The sequence below is a fragment of the Coregonus lavaretus genome (genome assembly GCF_964263955.1).
Source record: "Coregonus lavaretus genome assembly, contig: HAP1_SCAFFOLD_628, whole genome shotgun sequence".
Classification (NCBI taxonomy): domain Eukaryota; kingdom Metazoa; phylum Chordata; class Actinopteri; order Salmoniformes; family Salmonidae; genus Coregonus; species Coregonus lavaretus.
Window position 1 is genome coordinate 54,542 of NW_028161614.1, and position 22,199 is coordinate 76,740.

The 22,199-nt window shown below is 42.4% G+C and overlaps 1 protein-coding gene across 1 annotated transcript; it reads right to left on the reverse strand.

The window, feature by feature from the left end:
* Positions 1–829: 829 nt before the first annotated feature.
* On the reverse strand, positions 830–22,199 carry LOC311120352 (actin-related protein 2-A). The gene is made up of 9 exons (XM_084194969.1): positions 22,094–22,199; positions 20,612–20,722; positions 17,720–17,935; positions 5,623–5,695; positions 5,267–5,403; positions 4,502–4,651; positions 3,333–3,478; positions 2,592–2,724; positions 830–2,186 (listed from the first exon to the last, which is right to left on the reverse strand). The coding sequence occupies exons 1-9, from the start codon at positions 22,139–22,141 to the stop codon at positions 2,016–2,018; spliced, it is 1,185 nt and encodes a 394-aa protein (XP_084051095.1). The 5' UTR covers positions 22,142–22,199; the 3' UTR covers positions 830–2,015.

The window sequence follows — 22,199 nt, forward strand, 5'->3', positions numbered from 1 at the left end:
AATTTTCCAAGCTGCTTAAAGGCACAGTCAACTTAGTGTATGTAAACTTCTGACCCACTGGAATTGTGATACAGTGAAATTATAAGTGAAATAATCTGTCTGTAAACAATTGTTTGAAAAATGACTTATGTCATGCACAAAGTAGATGTGCTAACCGACTTGCCAAAACTATAGTTTGTTAACAAGAAATGTGTGGAGTGGTTGAAAAACGAGTTTTAATGACTCCAACCTAAGTGTATGTAAACTTCCGACTTCAACTGTATATCATGTTGTGATGGTGAGAGCCGGACTAGTGAACTTAAATACCAGCTTTTTACTACGTCTCAGTGTCAGTGGACATGTTCCAGGCTGCCTACGCTGCAGTCGCCTGCCAGACCTCAACGCCTGATTAGATGTTCAACATATCAGCTAACCACATATAGGTCCGGTTTACGGGACACAGATTAAGCCTGGTCCTGGACTAAAAACGTATTTGAATAAAAATGTTTAGTCCGGGACTAGGCTTAATCTGCGTCTGGGAAACTGTTACCGTAGGATATAGCAATCTGATACTCGACTGTGAAGTCGATGACGTGGCACGTAACCATTGGTTGCTGTGTGCAGCGCGACTGCAATTTAGTCGACCTGGAACACGCCTAATAGTACAACCTTCAGATTTAACCATGTTTTAATATCATGACCCTCCCGCCACCCCACCCCACCCCACCCCTGAACCCCGACCATTGAACCCTTTGTACCGTCACTAATTTCAAGGTCAGGGGTCATGTCCCTTAAAATCAACTTCATTATCCTCATCATCAATTCTTCATTAAAAACGAGGAATTTTCATATGACATATACTCCATTTAAAATGGTCGTGCACCACAAAAAAAGAAAACTATGTAAAAAATTAAGGTACGAGACTCTGTATACATCCAACAGAAGACATCCCTCTCCCAAAAAGAGAAATTAATAAATCATGATATACAAAAAAAAAGACGATATAAAAACATGATCAGTCCTCAATTAATAATGGTTTGTGTATATACTGGACTGGCCAATGCCTGTTTGAGATAGATCCTGATTGTGACGTCCTAGAAAGCTTATGGTTGCCTCTAAATAACCACAGATATAGGATCAGTTAACCCTAACCGTACCCTGACCTTAAAGGCCCAGTGTGGCAAAAACGTGATTTTCCTGTGTTTTATATACATTTCCACACTATGGAGGTTGGAATAATATTGTCTAACTGTGAAAATGATGATATGCCCTTTTTAATGTAAGAGCTGTTTGAAAAGACCGCCTGAAATTTCAGCCTGTTTTGGTGGGAGGGAGTTTGCGTCCACGAGTTCATCTGACTCTGGGTAAGTAGAAAAAAGTCCTTAAATTGCCAAAATCTCCAACGGTCCCTTTAACCATTTGGGAAATGAAATAACATCTGACCCTGCATCAGCGATTAGGGACAGCTTCTAGCTACTCCTTTATGAAGAGGACAGGGAAGTTTGAAGTGATTGGTAAGGAGACGAGAGGTTCAACTGTTCTAGGGGTGGGCCTCAATAGTCTAAAGTCATCATCTGCATTAGGGTTGGGGACCATTCTGTTTTCACTGAAATTGACCTCAACCCTCATCTGCACTAGTCTGAAAATATAACTTTCCACCATATCACTTTCACCGTGTGAATTTTTCAGGAGACTTGATATACACCCTGAACTCTACTACCATCCACAAAATCCCTATCAACCATGAGCTAAACTATACTAGGCCATCAGAAGACATGGGGGGGGGGTGATGTCATGACTCCCTCTGGTGATGCCGTGATTCTGTTGTATAGAGGAGGAAGAAGATGGATAAATAGATTATCTAGTCTGCCATGGGGGAGGAAACCATGTGTGTGTTATATACACACACCCTTCTAGTCACCAATTCTAGTACTTCTCTATGATGACCCTTCAGTGTTTGTGTGTATATATATGTATGTTTGATTGTGTGTGTGTGGGGTGGGGGGGGGGTCGTCTAACTAACATTATGGGGGCCTTTATCTGACGGTGACCCCTAGTTTCTCCAGCACCCGGACACCTTTCTCCTGGTACTCCTCCCTGGTCAGCCAGAAGTTATCTTTGTCCTTCATGATGTCCGCCAGCACAGCGCCTCCCAGGAACACCATGTGTTTACGCCGCGGAGGGTCCTCGATGCGGATCTTAAATTTCTACAGAGGGAGACGGGGCAATTCAGCGTCATGTTTGAGGGGAGGAGTTTGGCACAGGATTGCTAATCTTGACCTCGTCATATAATGCGTAGTAATTCAGAAGGCAAGGTGATTTGTAGATCAGTGATTATATGTTCTACTTCTGTTCTGTACTATGAGCTGACTACTTCAGAGATGTTTCTTCTGTCTCCACCTAGTGGTTTAACTACAACACTGCACCACGTTGAGGAAGTGGGCCCTGTCCCAATACTTTCAACATACATCCTTGCTCCCACCCTTCAGGTCCATTAGGGACCGGTTGTCCCTTAGACAAGTAATCATTGTGAATAACAATCTGTTATTGACTTACATTTATTAATAAAAGTTAAATAAAACAAAATACATTTTTAAAAGAATTGTTCTCACCGAGAGTTTGTCCACGTCGCCTTTGAGCACGCGTTCCAGGTAGAGCTGCTTGAGCTCTCTCTCTAGTCGAGATGGAAGGCCTGGATACATGGTGGAACCACCCGACAACACTATGTGTTTATAGAACTCAGACCTGTGGGGGAGGGAGGGGGAGGGAGGGAGAGAGAGGAGAGGGGGGAGAGAGAGGAGAGGGGGGAGAGAGAGAGAGAGGAGAGGGGGAAGAGAGAGAGGAGGGGGGGAAGAGAGAGAGGAGGGGGGGGAGAGAGGAGGAGAGAGAGACGGGGGGAGGGAGAGACGGGGGGAGGGAGAGACGGGGGGAGGGAGAGACGGGGGGAGGGAGAGACGGGGGGAGGGAGAGACGGGGGGAGGGAGAGACGGGTGAGGGGAAAGACGGGGGAGGGGAGAGACGGGGGAGGGAGACACGGGGGGGAGGGAGAGACGGGGGGGAGGGAGAGACGGGGGGAGGGAGAGACGGGGGGAGGGAGAGACGGGAGGAGGGGAGAGACGGGAGGAGGGGAGAGACGGGGGGAGGGAGAGGGGGGGAGGGAGAGACGGGGGGAGGGAGAGACGGGGGGAGGGGAGAGACGGGGGGAGGGGAGAGACGGGGGGAGGGAGAGACGGGGGGGAGGGAGAGACGGGGGGGAGGGAGAGACGGGGGGGGGGAGGGAGAGAGAAAGAGGAAATTAAAAGGGGTGACGATAAAAAAAGAAATAGAGTGTGTGCGTACTGTGTGTTAGTTACCTGGTGTCGATGTCTGCTGCATGGATAGTGTTAAAGAGCAGCTCTGCCACCCCTACTCCCTCTACGTTGATGAGATGTGGCTGGAACAACGCCTCTGGAGCCTCGAACCGCTCCCCTCCCACCTTGATCAACCTGCCGTCTGGGAGCTGCAGGGGGAGAAAGTCAGAGGATGGAGTATATATATGTTGATCAGACATACGTGTGGTGAATGTGTAGTATAGTGTCTTGTAGAGAGATGCCCAGCCACCGCCGCTCTGTGGCCACACAGGATATGATGTCATAGTCCGCATCAGGCCTCCGGCTGCCCCCACAGCCACACTACCCACCTTGTCTCACACACACACGCTGCACACACACATTTAAGGTGTGCTCGTGTTTTTTTATGCGTTCCCTTCTTATGGAAAGAAAATAATATCATGGAGGAATATTCCACCCACACACTCCCTGGAAGAAACAGCTGCTCAGCACTTCCTGGTTCCCCTGAAGCTCCGCCCACTCCAGTGTTTAGCCTGGTGTGGTGGCATATTCTGTTACTCATCATTTGTGCTACTTTTAAGGGGATAAAATACTTCCTTGGGGGTCATTGGGGGGTTCTATCTATCATAAAGATGTTATTGTGGACTGAAGCTCCAGACTAAAAAAAGCTGCTCAACGCCATTTATCCTGGTCTGTTATTTAGGGTCCAGAAATGTTGTCCAAAAGTGGTGAATTGGTCACTAGAGGTCTATTTAGGATTTTGCCCAACACTGACTGTGTTGGACTCGACCAGCACAGAGGTTAGTTACTGACCTGGTAGGACAGTGTTACTGACCTGGTAGGACAGTGGTACTGACCTGGTAGGACAGTGGTATTGACCTGGTAGGACAGTGGTATTGACCTGGTAGGACAGTGGTATTGACCTGGTAGGACAGTGGTATTGACCTGGTAGGACAGTGGTATTGACTGGTAGGACAGTGGTATTGACTGGTAGGACAGTGGTATTGACTGGTAGGACAGTGGTATTGACTGGTAGGACAGTGGTATTGACTGGTAGGACAGTGGTATTGACTGGTAGGACAGTGGTATTGACTGGTAGGACACTGGTATTGACTGGTAGGACACTGGTATTGACTGGTAGGACACTGGTATTGACTGGTAGTGGTATTGACTGGTAGGACACTGGTACTGACCTGGTAGGACTCCACCAGCACGGTGGTCTCCAGAGCCAGTTTCTGCTCCTGTTCGATGTTGTAGCCCACGTAGCACAGCTTCTCCTTCATCATACGCACCGTCTCAAAGTCTGCAGAGTGGTTGAAGGCATAGCCCCTCAGCAACAACAGCTAGAGGAGAGAGAGAGAGACAGGGAGAGTCTGCAGAGTGGTTGAACGCATAGCCCCTCAGCAACAACAGCTAGAGGAGAGAGAGAGACAGGGAGAGTCTGCAGAGTGGTTGAAGGCATAGCCCCTCAGCAACAACAGCTAGAGGAGAGAGAGAGAGACAGGGAGAGTCTGCAGAGTGGTTGAAGGCATAGCCCCTCAGCAACAACAGCTAGAGGAGAGAGAGAGAGAGACAGGGAGAGTCTGCAGAGTGGTTGAAGGCATAGCCCCTCAGCAACAACAGCTAGAGGAGAGAGAGAGACAGGGAGAGTCTGCAGAGTGGTTGAAGGCATAGCCCCTCAGCAACAACAGCTAGAGGAGAGAGAGAGAGACAGGGAGAGTTGTTGGAGCTAGAAACACAAGCATTTCGCTACAACCGCAATAACATCTGCTAAATATGTGTATGTGACCAATAAAATTTGATCTGAAAAATTATCCTAAACTGTTGCGTTAAATTCTCTTAACCTGCTAAGTCAAGTCACTTCTGTCCATAGCTGTACTCCATTTAGCCAAAACAGTGAATGAGGGTCAATCAATGTGTACGAGATCCAGGGGTCAGAGGTGAAGGGTCAGAGGTACCTTAATAAGGTAGCGGGTTATGTCCCTCCCAGCGATGTCCAGGCGTCGTGTCAGATGGGGCAAGCTGAAACCCTCGTACACCGGACAGATGTGTGTCACACCGTCCCCAGAGTCCACCACAACACCTGTCAGCAGGCCTGAGGTCAGACACACACAGAGAGGTCAGACACACACAGAGAGGTCAGACACACACAGAGAGGTCAGACAAACACAGAGGTCAGACACACACAATAACATCATTAACACACACCCTCGATAAGTTTCACACAGTCTCTGAATAGGAGTAAGCTGTGTTGAGTTGGGGCTTAAAGTGAACCAGAGAGGGTTGAAGAGGCTGTGTTCCTCTAGTCTAGTACCTTGAGCATATAGCGTCAGCACAGCCTGGATAGCGATGTAGACCCCTGAGAACTGATACGTCTCAAACATCACCTATGAGAAACAGAGAGAGAGAACTTTAAAAGACTGGCATCAAATATGGTCTGGCGTGAGCCTGTAGGGCAGCTGGACCGCTTCTGTAATGATGAACACACTGAACCTCACACAGCTTTAGAGCTCTGTTAATGATGAACACTCTAAACCTCACACAGCGTTAGAGCCCTGTTAATGATGAACACTCTGAACCTCACACAGCTTTAGAGCTCTGTTAATGATGAACACTCTGAACCTCACACAGCTTTAGAGCTCTGTTAATGATGAACACACTGAACCTCACACAGCTTTAGAGCCCTGTTAATGATGAACACTCTGAACCTCACACAGCTTTAGAGCTCTGTTAATGATGAACACACAACCTCACACAGCTTTAGAGCTCTGTTAATGATGAACACTCTGAACCTCACACAGCTTTAGAGCTCTGTTAATGATGAACACTCTGAACCTCACACAGCTTTAGAGCTCTGTTAATGATGAACACACTGAACCTCACACAGCTTTAGAGCCCTGTTAATGATGAACACTCTGAACCTCACACAGCTTTAGAGCTCTGTTAATGATGAACACACTGAACCTCACACAGCTTTAGAGCCCTGTTAATGATGAACACTCTGAACCTCACACAGCTTTAGAGCCCTGTTAATGATGAACACTCTGAACCTCACACAGCTTTAGAGCTCTGTTAATGATGAACACACTCAACCTCACACAGCTTTAGAGCTCTGTTAATGATGAACACTGAACCTCACACAGCTTTAGAGCTCTGTTAATGATGAACACACTCAACCTCACACAGCTTTAGAGCTCTGTTAATGATGAACACACTGAAACTCACACAGCTTTAGAGCTCTGTTAATGATGAACACACTGAACCTCACACAGCTTTAGAACTCTGTTAATAATGAACACACTGAAACTAACACAGCTTTAGTGCTCTGTTAATGATGAACACACTGAAACTAACAGCTTTAGAGCGCTGTTAAATGATGAACACTGAACCTCACACAGCTTTAGAGCTCTGTTAATGATGAACATTCTGAACCTCACACAGCTTTAGAGCTCTGTTAATGATGAACACTCTGAACCTCACACAGCTTTAGAGCTCTGTTAATAATGAACACACTGAAACTCACAGCTTTAGAGCTCTGTTAATGATGAACACACTGAACCTCACACAGCTTTAGAGCTCTGTTAATGATGAACACACTCAACCTCACACAGCTTTAGAGCTCTGTTAATGATGAACACTGAACCTCACACAGCTTTAGAGCTATGTTAATGATGAACACACAACCTCACACAGCTTTAGAGCTCTGTTAATAATGAACACACTGAACCTCACGCAGCTTTAGAGCTCTGTTAATGATGAACACACTCAACCTCACACAGCTTTAGAGCTCTGTTAATGATGAACACACAACCTCACACAGCTTTAGAGCTCTGTTAATGATGAACACTCTGAACCTCACACAGCTTTAGAGCTCTGTTAATGATGAACACTGAACCTCACACAGCTTTAGAGCTCTGTTAATTATGAACACTCAACCTCACACAGCATTAGAGCTCTGTTAATGAACACACTCAACCTCACACAGCTTTAGAGCTCTGTTAATGATGAACACACTCAACCTCACACAGCTTTAGAGCTCTGTTAATGATGAACACTGAACCTCACAGCTTTAGAGCTCTGTTAATGATAAACACACTGAACCTCACACAGCTTTAGAGCTCTGTTAATGATGAACACACAACCTCACACAGCTTTAGAGCTCTGTTAATGATGAACACACTGAACCTCACACAGCTTTAGAGCTCTGTTAATGATGAACACACTGAACCTCACACAGCTTTAGAGCTCTGTTAATGATGAACACTGAACCTCACACAGCTTTAGAGCTCTGTTAATAATGAACACACTGAAACTCACACAGCTTTAGAGCTCTGTTAATGATGAACACACTGAACCTCACACAGCTTTAGAGCTATGTTAATGATGAACACACTCAACCTCACACAGCTTTAGAGCTCTGTTAATGATGAACACACTGACCCTCACACAGCTTTAGAGCTCTGTTAATGATGAACACACTGAACCTCACACAGCTTTAGAGCTCTGTTAATGATGAACACTGAACCTCACACAGCTTTAGAGCTCTGTTAATGATGAACACTCTGAACCTCACACAGCTTTAGAGCTCTGTTAATGATGAACACTGAACCTCACACAGCTTTAGAGCTCTGTTAATGATAAACACACTGAACCTCACACAGCTTTAGAGCTCTGTTAATGATGAATGTCGTAGAAACATTTGACTAAGAAATAATCAACTCAAACAAAATATCTCTATAGACACGGAAGCCTGTGAATTCAAGAATTTAGACTCTTTATTGCATAACAAAAAGCCTGAGTTTTTTCTCCATGGATAAACTGTCTCTCTCTGGCTTAGAGATCTCTTTTATACACACAAATAAACAAACATGCGCACATTCCTAACTTATTTTAGTTCTGCACCGCCCTTCTTTTTCAACATCCAGCTGTCACATAATGTCCACTCCAAAAGGTCATGAATGCTTTTTCTATATGAAGCCTTTTCATTCTATCATTCTATTGGCTGCGTAACGCAGGCCCCCTTCTTAAAACAGAACTAATGCAATGCACACTGTTGAAAGCCTCTGTGAAAGAACACATGCATTCATTTAAAACATAGCATACACTTAATGTCTACATTTCTTATTTAAACATATTTCTTAATTATACAACATCAAACATGTTTATTACATTTTACCTTTGGCATCTCCCTACACGTCATAATGATACATAAAATAATCCTACATATCCCCCCTATGGGACATTCCAATATTGTCCCAAATAATACAAAGATTAATTACCAAATATATGTAAGCATATGCAGTTACTTATTCTTAGCCTTGCCACATTTGGTTTCACTTCACACACACATATTCAACCCAATATATCTTCCTCATTACTTGACCCATCCTGATGAGGACCCATAGCCCAGTCAGGTATTGGATACAAGTCAGGAAGGTTCTCCTCTAAATTAACCTCCACATTTTCCTGTTGGGCTTTGTAACCATGACAGACCCATCCACCCCCAGGGACAACTCCATACAGACATTCAGGATTCCCAAATGGACAGTCCATTGGTCCTCCTTTAACATTACAAGATTTCCCAAATTTATTAACATACTGTCCTGGAACTCCCTGAACTGGGTGTATTTCTTTGGCTGAAATAGTAACATTTGTCTGTACAGTCATTTGTTTTACTGTGGTTTGAATCAAAAGTGATTTGATCAGAGGTAGTATACAACAAAACACTACTCCCATTACTACAAGTGATATTCCTATCATTATTCCCATCTTTGTAAACATTGCACCCCATTTTCTCAAAGTTAATTCCATCCAGTCCCAAACATGAACATCATACCCAGCATTATCCTTAACCTCTTTTCGTAGTCCCTTGAGTTTAGTCATTGCTTCCGTGAAAGAACCATCCGGGGCAGTATTATTGGGGATAAAAGTACAACATTCATCTCCAAACATAACACAAACTCCACCTTGGCACATATCGATACTGGCCGAATGTACATTTATATTATAATAATTCTAGCATTAACTTCCTCATACCAAGAATTACATCAGATCAGTACCCTAATGCATTGTCCCAATTACTATAAATTTAGTAGTGTATAATACCTCCTTAATCAACAAACACTCCCTTCCTCTACCGGCACTCAATCTCCTGGCGTCTTCATTATGTCCTTCATAGTTCTTCATAGTTCATATTCCAATGTCACACCTGAACCACCACACCTCCACCATCATCCTGTTTTGTCCATGTGCAAACCAGTATACCCAAATTAGGAAGAATGTTGCATTTGCATAGACATCTTTCCTCACATTCTTGAAAGAAAAAGCACAAAAGAGAAAGCATTTGATTGCTTTGATTTGATGTTGAATTCAGGTCAGAGGTGGGTCAGACAGGAACATCTTCAACGCCTTTGTTGTTCCTCTTCAGCCGAGTAGAGGATTTTTGGTTTTTATTGAGGTTTACACCGTTCTGTGCCAATTGATCTCTGCAATGCATTACGACACCATCCGTTGTAACCTCAGGAAAGGACAGATCATAACAGTTCAGTTGAGTTAATTTCCAATCCAAAACATCCCTATTAACATTGTCTACATGACAAATCATTATGTTTCACATTCTCCCTTGAATTCTTCCAAATTATATAACCCAATTGTTTTATTGTAACATTCCTATATTTTTGCTCATACCAATTGCTTACACTTCTCTCTTCTAATAACACTTTCCCCTGGAAATCTAACACCAAATACTACATCAAATTGTTTATCTAAGTATTGGACTGTTTTCCTTATGTCTATGATTCACCTGTCTCTTTCTTTCATTACCCTAAGGTCACACTACCCCATGTGACTTCCCCATACTCTTTGTGCTGGTTTCTCACACACCAATACTATTTAACCCTTGTATTTTAATAGTGATCCCTTCCTGTATTTTTAGTTATGGTTCCTGCCTGTGCAAGAATCTACATTCTACTCCTGCCTATATCCCTTCTATGTCTTGTTCTTCTGCTCTTTATTTTATTATCAGTACTCCATTCCCCTTATTCTCAGGTAACTAGTCTAGTACATATTAATCAATGATAAGGATATCTGGTGCGTCTTGGAGGTCTGGGATCTCTCAATCATCAGTTCCCTCACTCTGGTACAATGGTTAAGATGATACCCAATACTCCCCTCTATCAGTACCATCGTTGGTATAACCTGGACAACGATATGTAGGTCACTTCTGTTGTTAACCTTCCCCCGTCACTAGGGTCTCCGGATCAGCCAAAGTCCCTCTCAATCTATAAACATCGGTCTGTGAAAAGTGTCCTTCTTTCAGCCTTCCCATAGGGAAGCTCAGAGTTACTGCTGCAAAGACACAAGCACAGACACACACAAAAGACAACAATGCTACCCAATGGCTGAGGTTGGAACACTCCTATAGTGGGGAACATGGATCTTAGTATCTGTCTCCACCACTTTTACCATCATTAAGGTAGCCTACAACCCTGGTGCAGGCCCCTCCACATAGGGTCTTTCCAGCTCTTTCTTCTGTAGTCTTTTGCCATCACATAGTCTCCAGGGCACAGAAAATACTCAGATTATCCTACTCAGTTGGGCAGAGTTATCTTCACTCATGAAAATAAAATCTTAAGAACATTGTTATGTTAGGTGAGACACAGTATGCTACTCCTGTCCTCTCATCCGTCAAGAGAAGCCTTGAGATTATGAAGCACACCTGCTTCCAGCTTGTTGTCATCCACTTATTTCATAGACAGACCACCTCTACACCATGCCTCCTATTACAAAAACAAAAATGATTTAACCTAACCCATAACACATTATTACTACTGCTCACATCCTTAATACTCCTTGCATACTTCCCCCCTTGGACACATACATCACATCGTGATTCATGTGTACAAAAAACAAAACAAAACAATGTTGCCTATCAAACCTAACATAATAACTAACCTTAAAATGACAACCCTTGAGCATATCTTTACTTAACTGTATTCTATAACACTATTCAAGGAATACTTCTCCTTCAGGACTAACTCTCTCACTTCATCCTTGTCCTGTTTAGACTAATTTATATATAGGATTTTTCCAATTTGTAAACTTCTTCACAATTATCCTTATTTTATCTAACCCCTTAATTCAGCATGCCTCTAGAATTCATAGTGCGGGTGATCAGGTCACACTATGAAGCCAGGACAGATTTCAGAGGTCATTGAAATCATTCAATGAATTGTTTCATCCTATAGTCTACTACTTCTAACAACCATCAAAACCTTTCATAGATGTTGTAATTCCTTAGTACAGCTCTTTTCAAAATAAATCATACATATTTACTTATCCCTCAGTAAATAACCCAAATTACATGTGTATGCCCCTTTAAGATATTTCACTTCCATCCTGTCAAAAAAACCAAATAGAAATAAAAATCCTATACAACTAACTTTTCATACTAAGTAGTTTGTTTGTGGTTATTTGAACACCATACAGTAAAACAATAAACAAACAAAAATGGCCAGGCCTTATTTATTTTTGTAGCTCCCTATGACAACCTAAAAATAAAACTACTTAATTTTACTATCTAGTTCCACCCTAGCCTACAGACTTTTTAAACCTCCCACTAAAGAAATCCCCATGTTCCTGGAAGAGAAAGTATACATGTCGTTAACATATAATCAACAATCCAAAGATAGTAATTACACACAAAACATCATACATATCCCCAGTCCTATCTCATCAACAATCATTAACCCCAGCATCCATTTAAAATTGTTTGATACGTCGCCCTACTTTACCCCTAACCTAATAATATAGGAGACTCCCATCAATCCTTAAAAGAAAACTCCCACTTAGAAGACACTAGATAACAACCCATTTTATTAAGTTAACTACACCTTCCACCATTGTCATTTGTTTAATCTAACAAAACCTTATTCAATGACTACCACGTACTCTCCTCTCCATACCCATTATCATTTTAGCAGATGCTCTTTTTCCAAACAACACTCCATTCATGAGCTCATACCTTTCTATACTTATACTAGCCCCCCTTGGGAATCGAACACCCAACCCTGGCGTTGCAAGCACCGTGCTCTACCAACTGAGCTACAGCGGACCACAGATGAGCATATAGTGCCTTTTTCTGATAATGTTATAATTGTAGCCTATTGCATTACTTTAGTTTAAAATATAAGTTTGTTTATTCAACAAATCCAGAACCCACTATAAATTGATGCTATTCCCTCAGCAAAAAAGCCAACGCTCCTTGCATCCCCTAGTTCACGTAATAAAAATACATTATCATTCTAAAATTCACCAAATATTCGCATACATTACTGATGTCACGCAAACCATAGAATAAAGTAATAACAATTAGAATTTTGTCAAATAAATTTTTTCCATCCAGCTATTCAAACTTTCTTTAAATAACTATTTCAGCTCGATACAGTCAAACAAGTATGACTCTCTTTTAACCGGAAACTAATTCATGGCATTAGTAAAGTCTATTCACATCCCAACAATAACTAATAATATATGTATATTCATATATTAAACTACCTTACTTTCATTCCAGTCTACCTAAACAATTCAAATTATGGCCAAATCTCTTATCCAAATTGCCAGTCCGCTATTCAAATGTAACTGTCCTTTCTGATTTAGACTATAGACACTCCTCCTTTCCCGTTGAATAAGTGAGTCCTTCAGTCTGAAAAGACGCAGGCTACTAGATCTTCCAATCTTATCCTGACTGTTCCTTCAATCTAAACACCCCACAACTATAGCTAAACTATACTTAGAAACCCTAGACTCTGTTCAGCGATGCAGAATCTATGCTTTATCGAAATGACAAGTTAATCCTCTGTTATTCCAATGATAATGGTCAGTAATTTTAGTATCTAACACATACCACACTTTATCAGAAAATAGCTTTGAAGGACACAGATCTCACACGCTCAACGTACTCAACTTAGCAGTCAACAAGTCAAACCCCACATTCATTGATTTGGAAACAGATCTAACAACCTAACCAAATGAATTATATATATGCTTCTGAAATAATAGATAGTTTATTATATTGCTTAATTCTACCACATGTCCTATGTACTCTCTCCCATTTCCACGTCTGTCTACGTGTTTGAGCAAGTCAACACCTATAATTTTATCCAATCCCTCATATTTACCATACCCACATAAAATTCATTATACTCCAATTTATTCATATCTACCAAACCCTTCATGTTTCTAATTATTCTTTATTGCCACAATCTGTTAATCACCATCTAGTCTCAGCAGAACAAACAACAAATTACTCAAATCCTTTCCCTTAGTCATAGAATCCTCCTAGAATCATATAGGCTGGTCACTATTCCCCGATCTTACAAAATTCTATGACAGGCATTGTTGTACGAAACTCCAAGATATCATATACAAGAAAAGCTTATTATTTCAATGTATATATAATTATCAAACACACCTCTATATCTCATCATTCAAACTTCAGAGTGTGACCAATTTACATCATTATACCACTCTTATTCCATATTTATGTTGTTCTTAAACGCCCTTAATTACTTTGTATAACCTACAGGAATATTTTATTCTATCAAAAGGCCCAAATTTGAAGTGTTAACCCTATTCTAGTTATTATTTTACGTAGTCAATTTATCATAATACTGCATTACCTCTAAAGTTTCTAAATATAATGTCAGACACATACCCTAACAGATTTATCAAATTACAATGCATAGACGTCGTATGACCACACCAATAAATGTGACCTGTTCCTCCAACAGGATTTATTCTACCCCTCCTGGTAACGTGAATTTTCTACACTCAGTTGGTCAATGAATATCCACGCACCATTTATTCTTCTCTTTCCTAATGTGAGATTGGGCACACCCTTTGTCCATCAGACAGAAGCTTCAAACAACCTCAAATAGATTTCCTTTCCTTACAGAAAGGCTATTTACTTGCAGGATTTCATATTATTCTCACTCACACAGATGAGTAGCCACTTGTGCCCAAATGAATCAGACAGTTGAATGACTCACAGCCACCAAGGTAAACCACTCATGAGCAGATGAGCAGACCTAGTCTTGGTTTACACTTTATCAAAAAGTTTGAGCCCCTGTGATTATTTAACCCGTTCACCTACTCAAGATGACCCAACTTTTTTACCTGTCCCACCCTACCTAATTTTGGCATCACCACACACAGGATGATGACCTGCCCGTTCAGTCCTCTGGAATTTTAGCTTTCCAAAGCGTTTATCCACAGGATTTATATTTATTAGCCGCCTAGGTCTTAAGCTTTCTCAAGACCTAATTTTGGCATCACCACACACAGGATGATGACCTGCCCGTTCAGTCCTCTGGAATTTTAGTTTTCCAAAGCGTTTATTCACAGGATTTATATTTATTAGCCCCCTAGGTCTTAAGCTTTCTCAAGACCTAAGTTTGGCATCACCACACACAGGATGATGACCTGCCCGTTCAGTCCTCTGGAATTTTAGCTTTCCAAAGCGTCTATTCACAGGATTTATATTTATTAGCCCCCTAGGTCTCAAGCTTTCTCAAGACCTAAGTTTGGCATCACCACACACAGGATGATGACCTGCCCGTTCAGTCCTCTGGAATTTTAGCTTCCCAAAGCGTCTATTCACAGGATTTATATTTATTAGCCCCCTAGGTCTCAAGCTTTCTCAAGACCTAAGTTTGGCATCACCACACACAGGATGATGACCTGCCCGTTCAGTCCTCTGGAATTTTAGCTTTCCAAAGCGTCTATTCACAGGATTTATATTTATTAGCCCCCTAGGTCTCAAGCTTTCTCAAGACCTAAGTTTGGCATCACCACACACAGGATGATGACCTGCCCGTTCAGTCCTCTGGAATTTTAGCTTCCCAAAGCGTCTATTCACAGGATTTATATTTATTAGCCCCCTAGGTCTCAAGCTTTCTCAAGACCTAAGTTTGGCATCACCACACACAGGATGATGACCTGCCCGTTCAGTCCTCTGGAATTTTAGCTTTCCAAAGCGTCTATTCACAGGATTTATATTTATTAGCCCCCTAGGTCTTAAGCTTTCTCAAGACCTAAGTTTGGCATCACCACACACAGGATGATGACCTGCCCGTTCAGTCCTCTGGAATTTTAGCTTTCCAAAGCGTCTATTCACAGGATTTATATTTATTAGCCCCCTAGGTCTCAAGCTTTCTCAAGACCTAAGTTTGGCATCACCACACACAGGATGATGACCTGCCCGTTCAGTCCTCTGGAATTTTAGCTTCCCAAAGCGTCTATTCACAGGATTTATATTTATTAGCCCCCTAGGTCTCAAGCTTTCTCAAGACCTAAGTTTGGCATCACCACACACAGGATGATGACCTGCCCGTTCAGTCCTCTGGAATTTTAGCTTTCCAAAGCGTCTATTCACAGGATTTATATTTATTAGCCCCCTAGGTCTTAAGCTTTCTCAAGACCTAAGTTTGGCATCACCACACACAGGATGATGACCTGCCCGTTCAGTCCTCTGGAATTTTAGCTTTCCAAAGCGTCTATTCACAGGATTTATATTTATTAGCCCCCTAGGTCTTAAGCTTTCTCAAGACCTAAGTTTGGCATCACCACACACAGGATGATGACCTGCCCGTTCAGTCCTCTGGAATTTTAGCTTTCCAAAGCGTTTATCCGCAGGATTTATTGGCATCACCACACACAGGATGATGACCTGCCCGTTCAGACCTCTGGAATTTTAGCTTTCCAAAGCGTTTATCCGCAGGATTTATTGGCATCACCACACACAGGATGATGACCTGCCCGTTCAGACCTCTGGAATTTTAGCTTTCCAAAGCGTTTATCCGCAGGATTTATTGGCATCACCACACACAGGATGATGACCTGCCCGTTCAGTCCTCTGGAATTTTAGCTTTCCAAAGCGTTTATCCGCAGGATTTATGCCTTCCTAAGCAGCCTATAAACGATATACTTTTGCTACACGTTCATAGCGGTATTCGAAGGACTTAACATGTTATTCCTGATCACTCAACCAGCTGGACAGCCGCCCGTGTCGAAATGACCCGGACAGAGCAATCAGCAAGATGAATCAGCTGAATCAACTGAATCAAATGAATCAAATCAATTGAACAGACGGTTCTGACAAACAACAGCGACATGTATTCTTAAATTCAAAAGCTCCTAGTGTCTAACTTTCTGGTTCTTAAATTTGGAGAGACCTACTTGGTATTTCTTTAGATGTTGCCGAGCCCCGGATCGGACCACACAAACGTTTATACTATATTAGTAAGAACTTGGCTTACCTTTTAAAAGCGGCCGCTTTTGTTTGTATGGTCCGTCCAAGCCGTTTCACAACCGCAGATGCACACCGTCTCTGATCCCTATCAGGTCCCGTCTGGGGTGCCAAATATGTCGTAGAAACATTTGACTAAGAAATAATCAACTCAAACAAAATATCTCTATAGACACGGAAGCCTGTGAATTCAAGAATTTAGACTCTTTATTGCATAACAAAAAGCCTGAGTTTTTTCTCCATGGATAAACTGTCTCTCTCTGGCTTAGAGATCTCTTTTATACACACAAATAAACAAACATGCGCACATTCCTAACTTATTTTAGTTCTGCACCGCCCTTCTTTTTCAACATCCAGCTGTCACATAATGTCCACTCCAAAAGGTCATGAATGCTTTTTCTATATGAAGCCTTTTCATTCTATCATTCTATTGGCTGCGTAACGCAGGCCCCCTTCTTAAAACAGAACTAATGCAATGCACACTGTTGAAAGCCTCTGTGAAAGAACACATGCATTCATTTAAAACATAGCATACACTTAATGTCTACATTTCTTATTTAAACATATTTCTTAATTATACAACATCAAACATGTTTATTACATTTTACCTTTGGCATCTCCCTACACGTCATAATGATACATAAAATAATCCTACATGAACACACTGAAACTAACACAGCTTTAGAGCTCTGTTAATGATGAACACTGAACCTCACAGAGCTTTAGAGCTCTGTTAATGATGAACACACTGAACCTCACAGAGCTTTAGAGCTCTGTTAATGATGAACACTGAACCTCACAGTGCTTTAGAGCTCTGTTAATGATGAACACACTCAACCTCACACAGCTTTAGAGCTCTGTTAATGATGAACACACTGAAACTAACACAGCTTTAGAGCTCTGTTAATGATAAACACTCTGAACCTCACAGAGCTTTAGAGCGCTGTTAATGATGAACACACTGAACCTCACAGAGCTGTTCCTACATCAGTTCTCATACGGCAATGAGGTCAGAGTGGTAGCTAGCTGGTGCTATGCACTTGGAGTCAACTTCCTACACGCACACCCCCCTCCACCCCCCACCGATATACACACCCCTACCCACCTCAATGATCTTCTCGCGGTTTTTGGTGGGGTTCATGGGCGGCTCGGTGAGCAGGATCTTGCAGTTCCTGGAGTCGATGTTGAGCTTCTCAGGGCCAAAGGTGTAGTCCCACAGGTGCTTCATGTCGTCCCAGTTCCTGACGATACCGTTCTCCATGGGGTAGTTGACCTCCAGCATGGAGCGCAGCTCGCTGGCCTCGTCGCCCACCATCAGGTCCTATAGACGTTAGGGGTTTAAGGTCAGATAGACACCCCTGGGTCGTATTCATTAGCGCACAACGTGACAAAGCATTTTGCAACAGTAAACAAAAACATGCCTTTTTCTTATTGGACAAGCTCAGGTGTTGTTCTCTGTGGGATAGTTTGGGTTTGATCGGTGGAGTGCCTTATGAATATGACCCTGGAGAAATCCGACTGTTAGCTTAATTGCACAGTCGCCTTTCACCAGACCCAGCAGTAACGGAGGGGCATGTCAACCCTGCCTCCATGATGGCCTAATGAGACACAGTAATGGAGGGGCATGTCAACACTGCCTCCATGATGGCCTAATGAGACACAGTAATAGAGGGGCATGTCAACACTGCCTCCATGATGGCCTAATGAGACACAGTAATAGAGGGGCATGTCAACACTGCCTCCATGATGGCCTAATGAGACACAGTAATAGAGGGGCATGTCAACACTGCCTCCATGATGGCCTAATGAGACAGTAATGGAGGGGCATGTCAACACTGCCTCCATGATGGCCTAATGAGACACAGTAATAGAGGGGCATGTCAACACTGCCTCCATGATGGCCTAATGAGACACAGTCATGGAGGGGCATGTCAACACTGCCTCCATGATGGCCTAATGAGACAGTAAAGGAGGGGCATGTCAACCCTGCCTCCATGATGGCCTAATGAGACACAGTAATGAAATGTACACATATGCAGTGCTCAAAAGAGCCCAGTCACGGCCATCAGCAATTACCCAGAATGCATTCTTCAATACAGCATGTTTCCATGCATTCACTCTTAAGACCTGTTCCTTTTCTGCCCAGCGTACTCTTTCATCTAATTTCACAACGGGCACAATCCTAACTTGAAATACATGCAAGTAACTTGCATGGATCATTAATTGACGTCAATGGGAGGTTTGCCTGAAAATCTGCATGCATTTCATGTTAGGATTCATTCTCATTTGAGCAAGGTTCAGTCAGAGCTACATGCAAACCCAGCATTGGGAATCACTACATGATAGGTTAGCCAAGTGTTAGCCACACACTACAACGTTTCATATTCCACTGGCATACCCTGAGCCTGACTCATCAGTGCAGACTAGAAACATGTGCCTACAAAAGCTACTTGACCGAAAAAGTGTAGAAACAGTAGCCTGGTCCCAGATCTGTTTGTATTGTCTTGACTTGTGCCAACTGCTATGGTCAATTGTTGGCACAAACAGATCTAGGACCAGGTTAGTGAAACAGTTGATACAGTGTGTGTTTTGGCACTGAGGGAGCCCCCCTCTGGCAGTGCCATGTGTTTTCAATGAAGACCTGCTGCTTCCATCCTGTTTGTCCCGCCAATCAACTGGCGGTCTGACTAACATCCTGGTTACGATGCTAACTTCCTGGATACCGCACGCATCCATACTCAGACTCTTTTGAAGTATCAGAGCTGTCATTAACCCAGAGCTGTCTGGAACCAAAGAGGTAGGCTAGCCCAGAGTGAGAATAGAAAATAGTTTCACATATATATATATATATATATATATACACACACACAGACACATATATATATATATCTTCTTAGCCCAAAAAACAAATACTTTTAGACTTTTACTCAAGTAGAATTTTACTGGTGACTTTCACTTTTACTTGAGCCATTTTCTATTAAGGTATCTTTACTTTTACTCAAGTATGACAATTTAGTACTTTTTCCACCACTGCATGTGCATATATCAGCACATTAATTTCTTAATTTTACATAAAGTATGATGACTTATCTGAGAGGGTACCAAAGGGTTGCCTCGACACCAAAGTTTTTTTTTGCATCTTTGAAATGGCCACTAGGGGAACTTACACAACTGTCAATAACTTAATACTACAACATCTGATTGGCTAAGAATAAAAACTGTGATGGATATAACAACCAGATTAATTGGTTGAAACATTAAAACAGCAGAAAAAGTGTATTTTATTTTAATCCCAAAAAGGTGGAAGAGGGCTTAATGGGTACGCTCACCCTATATGGGAATAGGGTGTCATTTGGGACGCACCCCGTGCAGCATCCAAGTTACTTCTGCTAAACTAACTCCAGATGAAAAACAGGAACTGCAACAGTGAAGGAGTGGACTCTCAATCGCTAGGTTTCTATCTGCCTAGTCATTTAGAATCAATTTTCCCCCACAGAAGTACTTAAAATGTTACAATTAGCCAAACATTTAGACAAATAAAACACAAATTAGAGACAAAAAAAACATGGACAATAAAAACTAAAAAGTCCCTCAACATGTTGCAGCTATGTAGTAGGACCAGACACACAGCATCACTCCCTCTCCCTGTCAGGCAACCAGGGAGGGCACGGATATGGGCCTGCACACACCAGCCGGGAATTCACGGCACTCACCATCTTCCGACTATTCTACTTCATCATGTGATGACAGGTGAAGGAGGTGGAGCATAAAGTAGAGAGTCGGCCAATAAAACAAAGAGAGAGGAAGGGGTATAAATCTCAATTGTCTAGCCATTTTAAAATAGGTGTTACTAGACTCAGGGAGCTAGTATGACAGACATAGATTAGACTAAGCCTAGTCCATGCTTCATGGTCCAGGAATAGGGGCTGTTGTGTCGGGGTAACTTTTGAACCAACGATGGAGTGTTGGACAGGAGAGGGGAGCGTAGTAGTATTACCTTAATCTCAATGTTGCCCACTTTGGCTGTGGAGCGGATGATGGGCCGGCCCACCAAGGCAGGGAAGATGTGCTCGGGGAAGTTGGAGCCTGCATAGCCACACTTCACAAACTGAGAGAGAGAGAGATACGTGAGAGACAGAGATACAGAGAGAGAGGTCATATATTAAAATGTTTTATATTAACACTGTATATTGCCCTGGCAACTGGTCTGTTCCTTCCATGTCAATAAATATTGTTTGTATTGGACTGGATTGAATTAAAAGAAAGGAGGAAGAGAGAGTGAGAGTGGGTGGAGAGGAAAGGTGGGAAAGGATGTGGAGAGATGAGGCAAACGTGGAAGAGAGAGGGTTTATTTGACTCCCCAAAGCAAAATAGCCTAGTTATTATGATTAATCTCGGTTACACAGAAGTAACGAGAGATTAAGTTATGACCAATGGCAAAATTGTAGTCTACACTTCTTCGGGCATCAGAGAGCAATTACTGAAAACATTTGTGATGTTCGCTTCAGTAGGCTTGAGTAAGGGTCAAAGGCTCTAACCTAACAGTGAATGTGTTGTGTCTTCGAATCATAGCTGTGGTTCAGAAACTGGTCTCACTTCCGCTTGACTCATTTCTTTAGCCCTTCACAGTGAGCACTTTTTAGCTACATACACACTAAGCCAGCATCCCCTCGAACTGCTGAGAGTCAGAAGTCCAGTCCAAAAACAACCACTAGGACCCCTTTGGTGTGTCCAGATTTTAAGGATCTGAGTACTATATATGTAAGCAATTTTCACTACCTAGGTCCTAGTCTAAACCCACCAGTATAAATGCTGGAGGGACCTCAGAATCCCTAGAAACACAGTTATCATGAGGAACGCAGCGCTGGCGCTATTTTCCAGATGCAACTATTTTATAACATTCCATTAAAAATACTGGATACCCTACAGGATATTGCCAGCTAGCTATTAACACAAAGGCATGGGTTATGGTTAACGTTAGCTAGCTTAACTAATTATGTAGTTGAACGTGAGGCATAGGGACCAGCAGAAACAAATGTGAATTTACAAGTGAAAAATAAAAACAATAATGCATTCAACAGCTGAAAAACCTGTCGACAAAAACATTTTGTGAAAATGTAGTTAGCTAACGCTAGTTAGCCAACCTAACAAGACTAGTTAGCCAACTAACTAACATGAAAACTAAATCAAACGATTTACTAGGTTTGAGCTAAAAGGCCGCTTTAAAATTTGCACCGTGAAATGTATTTCATCAATGTATTGGAAGACATTGATGAAATAGCTAGCAGTAGATAATTGTAGAAACGGACTGACATTCCTGCCTAGCGTCGCCTACCGATTTAGCTAGCTAACGTTAGCGTGCTAGCGACACATCATCCACTTCCTGTTTCAGAGAAACGTTTTCTTCTGTCATTCTGCCTTGGAAAAATACGGAATTAATAGAAATCAGTAATATGCAGCTTTCCACTCATAAACTTACCCCGGTTCCATTGTCACAAACCACCACTTTCCTTCCCTGGCTGTCCATTTTGCAAAACTCAGGAGCCAGCAAACCTCCCCAGCTCAACTTTCTTCGGCAAGCCGGA